This window comes from Drosophila persimilis, unplaced genomic scaffold (genome assembly GCF_003286085.1).
Source record: "Drosophila persimilis strain 14011-0111.01,24,50 unplaced genomic scaffold, DperRS2 tig00000000-arrow-pilon, whole genome shotgun sequence".
NCBI lineage: Eukaryota > Metazoa > Arthropoda > Insecta > Diptera > Drosophilidae > Drosophila > Drosophila persimilis.
The window spans coordinates 3,746,233-3,760,830 of NW_020825288.1; the positions used below are offsets into that span (position 1 = coordinate 3,746,233).

Consider the following 14,598-nt stretch of genomic DNA (forward strand, 5'->3'; position numbering starts at 1 on the left):
TAAATTCCTAGACCACTTTAAGATGCCCGTCAGCGTTGGCGGGTGGCTAAAATGGTGCAGTCCTTGACTCGAATGCTTTGGCCATGTTTGGTTCAGGAATTTTGTATTGCTTTCAAAAAGTTGCGCTATCATTGAGTGGCCAGAGCTCGGCTCAAGGACGGACCTTAATTATGAACAGATGAACGGCAGCAGGGATACGCCCCAGTCCCAGGCCCAGGCCCAGTCCGAGTCCCTGTGCCTGGGCCATGGAAAACTTGATTATTCATTTGAAGACTCATTTTATTATCTGCATAAATCTTTGCCGAACCCACGAACCAACTTTCTGTTTACTTTAGCCCCATCCCCACGGCAACCCACTCACCAGAGGGCGGCAACGAAGACAAAAAAGAATCCATCATTCACTGGACTGGCGTGGGTGGCCGCATTTAAAACATCTTGATTAAAAAACTAAAAAAATGGAGAGTGGAACGGTGGGAAAGGCGCGCTCGGTGAAATGGTGAAATGCTAAAATGAAAGCCAAATGCAAACTCAGCGCATTCTAAGTGAGCCAGCGGACAAAACAAAAAGAATATTCGTGAAAAAATGAAATGAGCGAAGGCTAAAAAACTTATAAGCCGCAAGCGTAAAGCGAAGTTACGGACCGACCAACCGACCGGCCCACGGAGGCGGAACAGCCAAAGGGTGAATGTGGGGGACGTGGGTGCTTCAGAGGGAGCGCCATTTAAAAAGGGATTTCAAAATTAACGTCCATCAGGCAAGGCAAGAAAAAAGTCAATTTGAATGATTAAATAGCGAAAGCTGTGTAAAAGTTATGTCGCCGGCTCTCCATTGGTTCTTCTCGGTTCTGTTTCTGGTGCAGGGATCCAAATCCCATTTCCATTCCCTTTTCCGGATGAATCTGGATCCGGACCTAACCGGACCGGACCGGACCGGACCCCACCCTACAGCTAACAGCTAAGAGCAACAGCAACAACAGAAAAAAGCGATTAGTGTGGTCTTTTGTGTGGCTTAAGTATCGCCGTTGCTTATTTTTTTCGGGCACTCTCATGCGGATTTACATTTATTAATTCTTGTGCGCCGTCCCTCAGGGGCGACAGCTTCCCCCAAAAAGGGTGAGGCTTCTGGGGAATGGAAACTGCACCCAAAACTGAAAGCTGTATACGTATTACGTATGTATGTGTGTGTGTAGGATATATACTTACTGGTAAATAAAAACATGTGAACGTTAGCACAAAAAGGCGATAATCCATCATTTTCGGCACAAGTTGACTGCGAAACCATGGGACCTTTCGCGTCCCTCAGACCAAAAGTTGAGGCTACTTTTAAAACTTTACTGAAGCCCAATGCTGATGGGAACCTTAAACTGTCAGAATGGGGTCGAAATCAGTTGTAGTCGCACCAATTTTGACAAGTTTTCTCCACTGTTGATCCACTGTTTGCGTCCCTGGGTGAGCCTTGTAATCCCTGTCGCATGATTATGCCAAAAATGAACCAATCCCACGCAAAAAGGTTAAGCGCAATGTCCCCGTAAGATTGGGCGTGTCGTTCGCTGCTTTTCCCTTTATACGAATATATGTACATATATGTAGGTGGATGGATGGATGGATGGATGTGGAAGCCTTTTGTGCACTTCGACGGCACCCAAACATTTTTGACGCAATGAAATGATTTTGATGATAAATTAAAAAGCATTTCAATCACGACGAAAGTTTTCTGACATCACAAAAATTGTTGCTCCTGTTGGATGAGGTATGAACTGGTGGCTGGGGGGGGGAGGGGAGCACGTTTTCTAAGTACGAGTTTCGAGAGTTTGAAGCGCTTATGTCTGGTTGCCATACAGTTTATTCAGATGCTAATTTAAGTGTGCGCCTGGAAGAATGCTTTCAATTTTGTGTGGAATGTTCATGCTCATGTACAACAAGCTGCTGCTGTTGCTGGTCGTCATATGATGAGCTGAGAGGATTTTAATCCCAATCCAGCTGCAGATGTGTGGGAACGCTGCTGAAGCACACCTGTTGTGCGTAATCTTTAGACCAAAAATAAATTTTAAAAGTACGAGCATTAAAAGTGGAAATTATGCATGGTATTTATTGATCTGAAATAAGCTTAAATTGTGTGTTTTGGCACACACAATAAACAGCTCTTCAACCAGTTTTTTGGTCTGCTGTTCCGGCATTTCCGGTTCAATTTTTCGCACCCGCAAAGTATGCAATGAATCAAGATGTCGGCCTCACCATCACCATCTCCATCCCCATCCTACTTCCGCATGAACACGGCCATGCCCACACACCTCGCTGGCCATTCAAATAAGCAATGAACTTGCATTAAGAATTAAAGACTTCATTAAGTTCACAGTCGCAGGCATTAAATAAACATAATGCCGCTTGCCGCTTGCTGTTTGCCAAGACTTCGTTTACTTTTTTTACCATTTTGTTGCCGTTGCTGTTGCTGTTCATGGCGTTTAATTCGCTTTTAATCTCATCAGGTTGGCGACGTTCTCGTCAGGGGCGCACCGAGGCATGCCCCACATCAAGACAAATGCCGGGAGACAGCAGCTCGGCCGCAGATTTGATGGGGCCACAGCTGCCGCTGACGGCGACGGTGACGGTGACGCTAACTCTGGCGTCTGCGCTGGCTTCGGCGTCTGCAGGTGACAGGTGAGTGTGCTGGCAGTGGCAATAAAAAGCATGTAAATGAGGCTTCGAGCTAGGACAAGACACAGAGTCTGTATCTCTGTTCGGTTCTGCTCTGCGGTTATATAATGTTGTGACATGACGTCCCCGGCGTCCGTCCAACGGTGTAAACGGTGTTAACCCAGTCGCTTCTGGGCCAGAGCCTGCCACCACCCACCGCCAGTGGGACGATAAGAGCAGGCCCGATAAGCCCCAGCAGACATTATGTAAGCCATGGGGCGGAGAAAGTGCCTCCTAGGGGCGTGAACCGAACGCGTGCCTCTGCTTTTTATTTACTTTTTTTCCCCCTCTGCCAGTTAATCAGAGAAATTAAGCAAAGTACTAAAGAACTGCTACGCAGAGCAGCGACGCTCGCCGAGACGCCAGCTGTGCGGCAGACGTAGGCGTAGGCGTTGACGTTGAAGCTGAAGCTGACGACATCGACGCGGACGCGGACCTCAAGCTGTGCAACACAATGGCAACAGTGTCAGCGTGAAGCGGGAATCCAGAACCAGTCGAGATTGGCGACCATTTGTTGTAGCTCTTAACGATCCCCAGGCCAACTGCTGGGGCAGTGGAGAGCAAACAATCCGACCATCCAGCTGCGGCGGAGAGCAATGGCCACCCAAAGTACTCTTTCCATATAAAGCATACGCCGTGTGTTCCTGGCGTCGCTGCTTCTGCCGCTGCTCCGGCTGCCAGCGGCGGCAGCGTCGTTGTAGTCATCTGTGGCACAGACCATCCAACAATCAGTAGAGCGCTGGAAACGAACGCGTGCAGTTTGGATTTTTGATTTTTGGCCCAAATAGTGGAATCAATCAAACGAAACAAAAAATCCAACTTAAATTGTAGATTCTTCTATCCATAGTGTTTGTCACAGTGAAATGGTAGTATCTCTTTGCCAATTCTACTGAGGAGAGGACCGCCGGTGGAACGTGTTGTTTGGCAACACGAAAATTTATGCCATTAGTTTTGTCCATAAAAAGCGAAAACCGTAAACAGAAAACAGAAAACCGAACCGAAACCGGGCCGAAACGGAGAAAGACATCATATTGAATTTATGGTATAGGTGCAGCGTGGATGTCGCTGTCCCCCCACTCGGCATTGGGGACTGTGCGGATATATATCGTATTGTGTCGTATCGAGGGGCCCGTGCCGGTGCCCGTTGTCAGGGTGTGACACGACACAGTTTTGGGCTGCGTCGGCGCCGACTTGCACGTGGCAGTGCCGTCTACCTTTCGCCGTTGCCTTTGCCTTTGCCTTTGCCGTGGCCTTTGCTTTTGCCTTCTCAATCGCCATCTCCTTGCTTGTGTGCTCGTGTCCTTTGGTTGTTGTCTTACCTTGTTACAATTACCGTTATCGCTTGCTCTCTGCTCTCCCTCCCAGTGTGGGGTGGGGCGAGTGTGATTGCCTTTGTCCACCTCGAAACGAATGAACGATTCCGACCCGGTCGCCGTGCGGGTGCTCCGTGCAGCAGTAGGGCTCTGAAGGTTCCAGGCTGCTCGTGTCGTGGGAATACTGCGGATGATAATTGAATTTTCTTTGCGGCTGCTTTTGTGAAAATCTCCTAATTGGAAATTTGTTATTTGAATTCGATGAACTGTGAAAACGAAACAAAAACTTCAAATTGAAATTGCCGCAGCACAAAGGCTATGGAAAATTGAAAATGTCCTCCAACTTCTGTCATTCCATCAAAGTGCCATCAAAGTGAAATGTAAAAATCTTTAGAAACACCAAAGGACCTACAATTGCAAAATGGAGAACATAACGATATCATTATCGAATATCACGAACGGCAGTGCCGGGAGTGTCACCCCGGCGCCCTTCTTCTCCGAGGAGGATCGGAAATCCATCGAGGACACTGTCCGCTGGCTGGTGCCGTTCTTCTTTGGGATCATCGCCGTGACAGGTTTCTTTGGAAATCTGCTGGTCATCATGGTGGTGGTGGTCAACAAGAACATGCGCTCGACCACCAATCTACTGATCCTAAATCTGGCCGTATCGGATCTCCTCTTCGTGATCATCTGCATCCCGTTCACGGCCACCGATTACATCACCCAGCGTTGGCCGTTTGGCAACTTCTGGTGCCGCACCACCCAGTATCTGATTGTGGTGACGGCCTTCGCCTCGATCTACACGCTGGTCCTGATGTCCATCGATCGCTTCCTGGCCGTCGTGCATCCCATACGCTCCCGGATGCTGCGCACGGAGCACATTACCATGATAGCCATCTTTACCCTTTGGACTGTGGTGCTGACCATCTCCATGCCGGTCACCTTTGCCCACGATGTGATGGTAGGTACAATTCCAAAGCGGAATACTCGATTGGGGGCCTGCTGTGCCTAAATTTGCTGTGAAGAACACAGGCCAGGCAAATTTATTGCTTTCCATCATCGTCACCTCGTTAGATTCTTAGAGCTACACGTCAATGCCGCTGTACTACAGATACATATACATATACATATACCTAGATGGTCTGCCGATTCCGATTCCGAATCCCCCCCTTTCCTGATCAAATCCTGATGCAAATCATTTGCTTTTACTTGCCTTCTATTAAAGTTGCTCGCCTCTTTTTATGTTGCTTTGTGCTTTGTGTGTTTATATTGAACATTTTGCTACAGTGCGCGAGATGGGCGCCCGAATTGTTTTTGTTACTAGTTCGCTATTTTAAATTCATAAATTTTTAATTATAGAGCAGATAGCCAGCGAGAAACACTTGCCAACTGGCAAGGCGTAGGCAGGCAGTCCCGAAGATCCCAAATCTCTTCGGGGGCTGTACAATTTCAACTGTTGCTGTTTGTAAGGCATTGTGTGGCTTTCGCCCATTCAAATGTTCATAAATCATTGCAGGGCAGGTCGTAACAAGTGGCCATTATGAGAACTTTGCACTTGGAAACTTTGGTTGCACACTGCGTATGATAAATGTCTTCCATGGCCGCGACCTTGACGCGGCCGATGCGCAGTTTTCAACCTCCGGACCCTAATGGCTTTATGATCAATGTGGAGAGTGCGAAGAACAAGTTAATTGTTAAATAAACGCCACACTTTTATGAGCAAAATATACATTTTGCTCTGTTTGCATATGGTTGCTCTCCGTCCGTCATCATATCAATTATTATTTCATTAAATTCGCAGCGAGAGGCCGCCAAATTATCATAATTATGGTAGCTCGGCTCTCTATGTGTATTCGATTCCTCCATTTGGGCTAGCATTCAATATGCCACATCACATAATCAAAGCTTTGCACTTGGGTATTTTCCTGTTGACGTCACATACGGGCCACATTCCAATCCCATTCCCAATACCATTTCCATGCTCACCTCTTCACCCATTCAAATATCAAGTTATCTTTACCCACCCATTCTCCCATTCCCGCACTGCCCATAAACCAAATCCCACATCACACGCGACCAACTTTTGTATACTCTTGCAGGGGGGTGTTTGCGTTTTGGTCAAATGAAAATACTCAGAGCTATGCAGCACAAACGTGAATGTATCTCATAGCTTCCATATTCTGGATAGGGTATCTACTGTTTCGACTTAGAAGTTCGATTTTCTTTCTTTTTTGTGTGGTCTATTTTGCCACACGCACGCCTCAGACTGGGCCAATCTCTTTTCCATAGTGAAAGAGTCGTGGCTAATTAAACGGATCTTATCGTCGTTTTGGCGATGAGCTATTTTATCTACGAAATGGTCCATTGGCTGCTCTAGATACCGATGCGGAGAAGAGGCTGTTATTGTAACCTAATATTTTATTAAATGGCATTTCACGCTTCCTTCTGTTTGTCTTTGTTTACGTATGCCCGTACCCCCCAGAAAACCTCCATTGGGTCGCTGTATTGTTTGCTTATGTGTTGGCCTTTGTCTAAGGATTAAGCTCGAAAAATATCTGCTCAAATCGAATACTCATGTGTGCTCTGCTTTGTTATCGCTCCTCATACAGATACACATGGGTATGGTATCCATCCATACTCGTACAACTCGTACACATACAAGGAAGGCCTCCGATAAAAAGGCATAATTAAGTCATGTTTGATCAACATGTTAATTAACAGTTTGCTATTAATTATTTCCATATTACATTTGTTGGTCTGCAGTACACAGATATGGAGATACTTATGGCCATTGTGTGGGTCTGACTGCGTGTGTCATTATCTTTTTATTAGAAATCAATAGCTAATAATCATAAACGCATATGTCTGCCTATGTACGTCCCATTGGACTGACAGCTGTTCTGGGAAGAGATCTCCCAAAGAACCACATTAATGCATTAAAAACCATTGTCAAATATCTAAAGTCAATCAATCTGTAATACAAAGAGGCCAAAGATAAACTCATAAATCAGCTTTTGCGGGGCTGATGCTGATGATTTGTCTTCTGCCGGACGGGCAGCCTTGGGCACTTGACGCTGCGCAGATTTGAACTCAATTTGTGGGCCAACATCTTGTGCAGTCTAACAACAACAATAGTGCGGTAATAAACAAACATTTTTGTAAGAATTTTCAGCATTAAATTAAGGCAAAGATTTTTTAAATACAATTTTCTATATGTTTGCTTACAACGAGCGAAGAGAAATCAGCAGAGATTGTAAACAAAAGCTGTATACAAAAGCTGCAAAATATTTTTACGATACGCCAGGCAGTTTATGACTCTCCTAAGCGTCAGCACGGCTGTCTAGCCCAGCCATTGAAACAATCCCATTCCCAATCCGAGTACCAGCACCAGAGCCAGTCAGCCAGCCAGCCAGTATTACCATTCTCGGTTCCACTTCCCTTTTGCCATAGCTAACGTACGAGTACAATTTGTCAGGCAAATGTCAGCGACAGAGCAACAAAGTCAGATTGCGAGTTAGTTGTCGTTGTCCGAACTATTCGTTTGACAGTTTACTCGTAGTTTTATTTATGACGTCTGCCTGCGGGGGTTGTTGTCTGGCTGCCTGTTGTCTCGCATGCAACTGTCACAGACAACATGACGTATGCGCAATATTCGATACATGCTTACACGATGATTGCCCTTTGCAGGTTCACTACGATAACACTTCCAACATCACCTATGCCCTGTGCCGGTTTAAGGATAACGATCTGCTTGATGCCAGCACCTTCCAGCTGAGCTTCTTCATCAGCACGTATCTGCTGCCCCTGATGATCATCAGTGGACTGTATGTGCGCATGATCACGCGTCTCTGGCGACAGGGCAGCGGCGTGCGCATGTCCAAGGAGTCGCAGCGAGGCCGCAAGCGGGTCACCCGGCTCGTCGTGGTGGTGGTCATAGCCTTTGCCTCGCTCTGGCTGCCTGTGCAAGTACGATTTATAGTTCAACATTACCCCCCTAATATCAATCATTAAATATCTATTCTCTTCTGTTTGGTAGCTCATATTGCTGCTCAAGGCATTGGATGTCTATGAGGCCGATAGCCTGCTCTCCATCATCATCCAGATTTGTGCTCAGACATTGGCGTACAGCAGCTCCTGCATCAATCCGTTGCTCTACGCCTTTCTCTCAGAGAATTTCCGCAAGGCCTTCTACAAGGTGAGTAGCGAGGACACGGACACGGACACTGCACCGCCCCCACTGGAGGGCTCTTCAATTGACTGGCATTTGAGTGCTCGGTCAATATATTGATGAATTGAATGCGGCACTTTCAGAGCATTGTTTCCCAGTTGCACTTTCATTTTATGCCACTTTTTATTTGTCATAATTTTTAAGAGAGCCATCGCACTCAACCCAGTTTGCATTTTTATATTGATTTATTAAGTGGTCGAGAGAAATGCCGCTGCGAATTGCTTCATAAGAGACCGAACCGAAGCATTTACGTTCATTTCCGCCCAACCGCATTTCCATTCTTCTCCCATTCACCCATTTCCCATCCTAATGAGATTTTAAATGTGGCAAAGTTTTAATTCGAAATCAAAAATCTAAAATGCAATTAAATAATTTACGATAACAGCCGACAAAAGAAAAAAAAGCAGCGAGAATCCGTAACAAGACTGGAGGCGCGTTTCCCCATTAATTTTCGGCGAGCAGGCGGCCGTTTTAATGAGTTAAGTGCGAAAAACGCGCATACGCCGCGTGGGCCGAGTTCTGTTTGGCCTTTATCGCAGCATCATTGGCTGTAGTATCAGCAACGGCAACGGAATCACCATCGGAAAATTACGTTATAAATAGGTGAAATTTATAGCGAAATTCTCGAAACCAGCAGTCAAGCATGGCCGTCAAACTGGATGGATCAACGCAGATCATCATTTGACCGTCCATCTCTATTTATAAAGACCCGGCAACAGGGCGAGCCATTCCATTCGAGAACATTTCGCAGCTGCTGTGCATTAAGACAAAGAGAGCTCCCGGGCTCCCTACGTCGGCCGGGCATGTCGTGAACAGAAAAGAATTCCGTGTAATTGCAGTCTGGAAATATAGAAAATCTTTCATTCTATTCATTTAATGAAGTCCATCGTAGTGGTGTCGAGAAAAACACATTTCTCACATTTACTTCTTCGATATATTCTTTAAAAATTCACTACAAAATTTCCTTTATTAAACTCATATATTTTCCGGCTTCGAAAGCTCTCCTACATTAGTCTTCCATTTAAGGCGAGCATCCAATTAGCAACAAAACAACTGGTATTCTTTGAATTTGAAATCATTAATTTCGTGCGTTTAGTGAAATGCATCGAAGTGGCATACAAGGCAAATATCTGCATTGTTTGAAAAACGATTGCACACTCCAAGGAACATACTTATGTACGTACATATATTCTTGAGAGAAAAAATGTCCGTGATACATGCCGAAATTCCCCTAAATTCACTTAAATACTGTCTCAAATTAGCAACACATTGAACGAAAACGAAATTACAGGCTTTCCATTTCCATTTCTAGTTTGGTTTTCTGTTTTCTTTGGGGGAGTTTTTTTCATAGCATTCTATGCAAATTCATTGACGTCTGTGGGCCGACATTGGCATCCGGTGATGTTCCGCTCAGAGACAGAAGGGACCTGGACCACAGCTCTGTTCAGTTCGGTTCAGTTCAGTTCTGGGCTCATTCCAATTCAACTCACTTTCGGGACGCATTAATTCTTTTGGTCAGCGGCCATTTGCATAAACACAAAAAACGTTGCGGGACGCAAATCACTGGGCAGACACTGTACTCCACCCGCGCTAAGGGCCTGATTTTGCTTTACTTACTTTTAATTACTTTAGGGACAAACACAAGACACAAAACAGGAGCCAGGAGCCGCAGGAGCCGCAGGAGTTGGTCCTGTTTGCGGCATTGGAGTCATCGATGGCCGTCAAGACTGTCGACTGTCGGCTGTCGGTTGTCCGCTGGCGAGCGAGACTTATACAACATTTCCTTTCAATCATTTTGCGGCTTAATTTTAATATTTTAATTTGTTTCCTCGCTGCTACGGTGCGTGAGTCTGCTTTTCGGGGAAAAATTCTTCATTTTGTGCAAAGCTTTTGGCACTTTGCATATAAATTGTGTTCCGGTCATGGGGCTGGGCTGGGCTGGTTTTGCCTTTCGCTAATTGATGTGTTTGTCAAGTCATTAAATTAGATTAATTACATTAATTAAATTGGCACACTGTTGTTTGCCATGCCATTGCTCCTGGCGCTAGCGGCTATCAGCTAGGAGCCTGAACTTTTTAGATTTTCCAGATCCACGTGGTCGGTGGGCAGAGTGTCAATCTGACTAATTGCCCATCTGCCCGGCACGTCCATTAGTCAAATCTCCATTCATATGTCAGCGTGTGTCTGTGTCTGCTTTCCAGATGGTCGGCTCGAGCTGGCTGTCCTTCCTCATCCAAAAACCCCTGAATAATGCAGCATCAGGAGAGCACCAGCAAGGAGAAAACACTTTCGAATCTATTACAGTAAGACATAGTTGGATATTTTGTACATATGTTTTAGCTAAACTCACTTTCAAATACCTATTGCACCTTTGTAGTTCTTAGATTTGAGTTTAATGTATTCCCTTATAATTTTGAACCCCATTTGATATAATCAAATAATGAGCAAAACTGAACCCATACCAGACACCGCCCACTGCCGGGGCGGCCTCATTTCCCTGGAGGCATACTACGTACAAATGGAGACTCCACAGACCTCCGATGGCTGATGGCTGCTGTTGTTGTTTCTATGACGAGGCACTAATCAACAATTTCAGGCAGTTCAATCAAAGCGCAAATTCATAAATCATTTATATGCAAACTCTCACCCCCCACCCAACGCTCTCAATCCAATCCAAAATCCCAATCGCCCAGTCCGGGTCCCAGAACGGGTCTGGGTACCAGTTCTGTTCTGGTTGCTAGGCCATTCGCCGTTTGTCTGCTGGCACTTCGACACCTCAAACCACTTAAATAATTGAATATTGAATCAAATCTAATAATTCAAATGCAAAGCGAGGCCTTGACAAGGGAATAGCCTTCGTCCCGGCCTCGTCCCCATTGCAGTGACTATGACTGTGCATCAAAACAGATCATTAATCAAATAACTTGGTCCCAGAGTTCCCAGAATCTGCCGTTCAGTTGGTTCAGTATTTTATGTATTTTAAGCATTAAGTTTTGCCAATTTTCCATCATTTCCTCCCATGTCTCTGTCCATTTCTGATATTTTTGTTTCCGCAGGCCATTAACTGTTCGCCCCGATATCAGAACTACACATCTGATTTGCCGCCGCCTCGCAAGACGTCCTGTGGCAGGACCTCCACTACGGGAATGTAAGCGACACCGAGGAAAGCAGTATCCTGCGATATGATTGACCGACGGCTGACAATTGAGTGAGGCCAGTGGAATCGGCTTCTTGATGAAGTCGATTGTCGATCTGGACACATGTGCCCTTAATTAGCGACCAAGGGACCAAAGCTATCATCGGGCACAGAATGATGAGCGCTCTTTGATTGGCTAGAGTTAAGTCCATTCTTGTACATAGCACCGTAGCTTAGTAGATTGTATTCGTGTCCTAGAAGGATATTATACTTATGGCACAGGAATATTCGGTGCACAAATATATTATATTATATGTATCTCCCCCGTATATAATCCTCGATGCAGCTATATGTGTAAGGAAATATGTTAGTCATTTAACAACCCCAATCGCGTGTTAATTTATTGCATTTAAGAGCCAAAATAAATGTTTATCCACTGGCATTTGAATGTTCACTTGGTGATACGAAAAATCGAGAGTAATTGTAACGGATATTCAATTCAAAAATACTGGCTAACCATCGATAAAGATTGAAATAAACTGCTCCCTCTGAGAACCACCTGGCCCCCTTGGTCTGTGACTGCGAGCTCCTGATTCGAAGATGTGCGGTTTGCTCAGCTTAAGCCAACAGCACTTGACGCCCACATTATGTTATGGCTACGAAACCTTGACTTTGGCCAAGGAAGCAGGCTCAAGACGTTGATTGCATTTGGTTCCTTGAGGCGACACAACGATGGCGACGGCGCGGGTGGCGGCGTGTGAGCTGAATTAATTATGCCGTGTCCATCTAGTGGATCGCGGCGTGTATTGGCTTGAGTTTCTGCCCCTGCCCCAGTCTCAGTCTCAGTCTCAGCCACCGCCTGCCACGCGCACTTTTGCATAATTTATTCAATTTTAATAAGCGGCTCCGTCTAGTGTCGAGGCGTTGCTTTTTACACCAGGTACGACAGAACGAGAGTACGAGAGTAACGTAATTAATGCGTATCAGTCGCTGACAGGTTCCTCTTCGGCTTGATGGCAATGTAATCAAAATTTCAAATGAGCTCCAAGGTGTGGCTGGCAAACAGAAACAGAACAGAGCAGAACAGAACCGAGCAGGACTGGGAGCAGGACTGGGGGAACAGGTGTCAACATTCGCTGGGCAAATGGAAAACCAAGAAAATCAATGGATCGATTCTGCTTGGCCGCGCCACAAAAGCCCACACTTGGCTGGGCAAAACTTTGGATAAGTCATTGCCACACCGAGCAAATAGCCAAACAATTCTGGAATTACAACAACCACTGCCGACATTATCATAATAACAATAATCATAACTGTGAGTGTAACAGTTGTCGTTGGGCCGCTCCCTGCACTCCCACACTCCCACATCCTCCGCTCTCTGTTCTGTTTAAAGCCATCCGAGTATTAAGAAATTGTGGGATATCCGTGTATGCCGCCTGCATACAAAGCAGCCACACTCCTCCGACGGAGGAGTCTACTTGGGTGTCGGGTACCAGTCCAGAGACCAAATGGAACGAAACGAAACGGTACTGTTACACTACTGACCTACTCCTGGCAGCCGAGAGAGCCGCTCCCAGGACTTAAGAGAGCCCCATCGAAGAGAGCGACTCCGAAAGGTGGTGAGTTTCCGGTTAACAGCAGCAGAGAGCGCGTCCTGCGAGAGCGGAACGTTGAGCAATGGAACACACGCTCTAAGCTCGATACTTCGCAGGACCTCCATTTGAGTCATTGGACTTCTGTGCGTAGGTCATGGCAACTGGGAGCCCCGGAGAGCCCGAGTGCCGGGCCCACCTGTGCTCGGTCAGTCGCACGCGGCTCGAACGGCTGCCAAGCCGTGGCCAGGGCCGGGGCCGGGGCCGCAATCTGTGCCTTGGCCCGTTACGGTTATTTGGCCAAATGAAGCGTAACCAAATGCTGATAGCCGGAATGTTGCAGTTTATGGCCAGAGCATTGGCCAAATTGCCTCTTGGCGTGCGGCATAATGGCGACAAGGGGGACATTGTCTTGACACTCACTTGGAATCAGAGAAACAACAGAACGGAAAGAGACAGCGAGAGAGAAAAAGAAAGAGACAGAGACAGAGACAGAGACAGAGACATGCCCAGACACACCCACCGTGTGCTCTGCTCGATTGCATAATGCGGTCGCGCCAAAACAGAAAAACAACTTTCAACAGCTTTGCAGTTCATTTCGGTGTACTGCAACTTCCTTTTTAACCGGTTTTTTTGTCAATTCGCGTTGAACTGGCAAATTTCCGGCAAGCTTTGCATCCATACAAAGCCATCTTCCTGCTTTGTCCCACCGCAACAAACACATATTGTACGAGGAACCCACGCACTCACAAAAGTTTATCTGTCAATTTCAGTGCACAAGCCGTACGAGGACGAAAGGCGGAAAGCGGCATAGGGCAAAACACATGCAGCGGATTTTCTTCAAGGGATACCCGTTAGGGGGGAGGGTATATCCAGGTGAAGTGAATGAGGGGTAGTGGAGGGTTTTAGCCATCGGTAACAAAGTAACAGAACTATCGTAGAGTACACCACACGGCTTATGGAGGTTTTATATAATATTTGCAGTGGAACTGGTAGAGCCATCAACCAATCGATTCTTAACTATTTTGGGGGAGCTTCACAATAGGGCAATGATATATAGCAATATTAAGTAAAACGAGCTTGTTTCGATTCTGAGGATTTATCAGAGGATCCTCCAAACAAGCAAAACCACATTTCTATTGGAGATCAGACAGGAATTGCAGAATGCCTTATATTTGGGAGCTTGCGAGAAATTCGACTACAGATATATGAACATCATCGCAAACTATTTTAAAGACTCGAAATTACTACATAGTCTATCCGAAAAGATACCAGAGGGTTTTCTTATCCGAGGGCATCTACAAGTTAAGTCATTCCTAAAAAGTTTTCGGTTTTTTTGCTCTTTGCCATGTACCGAGCTTCTTTTTCGATACTTTCGGTGCAACATTTTGTCAACTTGAATGCTCTTTGTTGTGGAGCAGGCGAAACGCTGAGCGGAAAACTCTTCGGAGCATCGTTACATGCGCCACCAGGTAAAAGTTCAAAGTTCAAGCAGATTTGCATACAGTGCGGAATGGCATCCAAATACGCAATCCAAATTTCTCGGTTAGTTGGCAAAGTACTTGGCGATGAAGTTTGGCTAAGCTGAAAGGCATTTCATGAATCAGATATGGCACAAGTCTAACCGGGTTTCCAT

At 45.9% G+C, this 14,598-nt stretch overlaps 1 protein-coding gene across 1 annotated transcript; it reads left to right on the plus strand.

The window, feature by feature from the left end:
• Positions 1–3,522: 3,522 nt before the first annotated feature.
• Positions 3,523–11,784, plus strand: LOC6594770 (allatostatin-A receptor). Its single transcript, XM_002020048.2, has 4 exons — positions 3,523–4,967; positions 7,694–7,972; positions 8,043–8,201; positions 11,291–11,784. The coding sequence occupies exons 1-4, from the start codon at positions 4,428–4,430 to the stop codon at positions 11,384–11,386; spliced, it is 1,074 nt and encodes a 357-aa protein (XP_002020084.1). The 5' UTR covers positions 3,523–4,427; the 3' UTR covers positions 11,387–11,784.
• The last annotated feature ends 2,814 nt before the right edge of the window (positions 11,785–14,598 follow it).

What these genes read in the sequence shown, in the direction of transcription:
- LOC6594770 (XM_002020048.2), top strand. Translation starts at nt 4,428, where the DNA reads ATGGAGAACATAACGATATCATTATCGAATATCACGAACGGCAGTGCC. An exon ending in CCTTTGCCCACGATGTGATG is followed by an intron (nt 4,968 to 7,693) that starts GTAGGTACAATT and finishes TGCCCTTTGCAG; the next exon opens with GTTCACTACGATAACACTTC. An exon ending in CGCTCTGGCTGCCTGTGCAA is followed by an intron (nt 7,973 to 8,042) that starts GTACGATTTATA and finishes TCTGTTTGGTAG; the next exon opens with CTCATATTGCTGCTCAAGGC.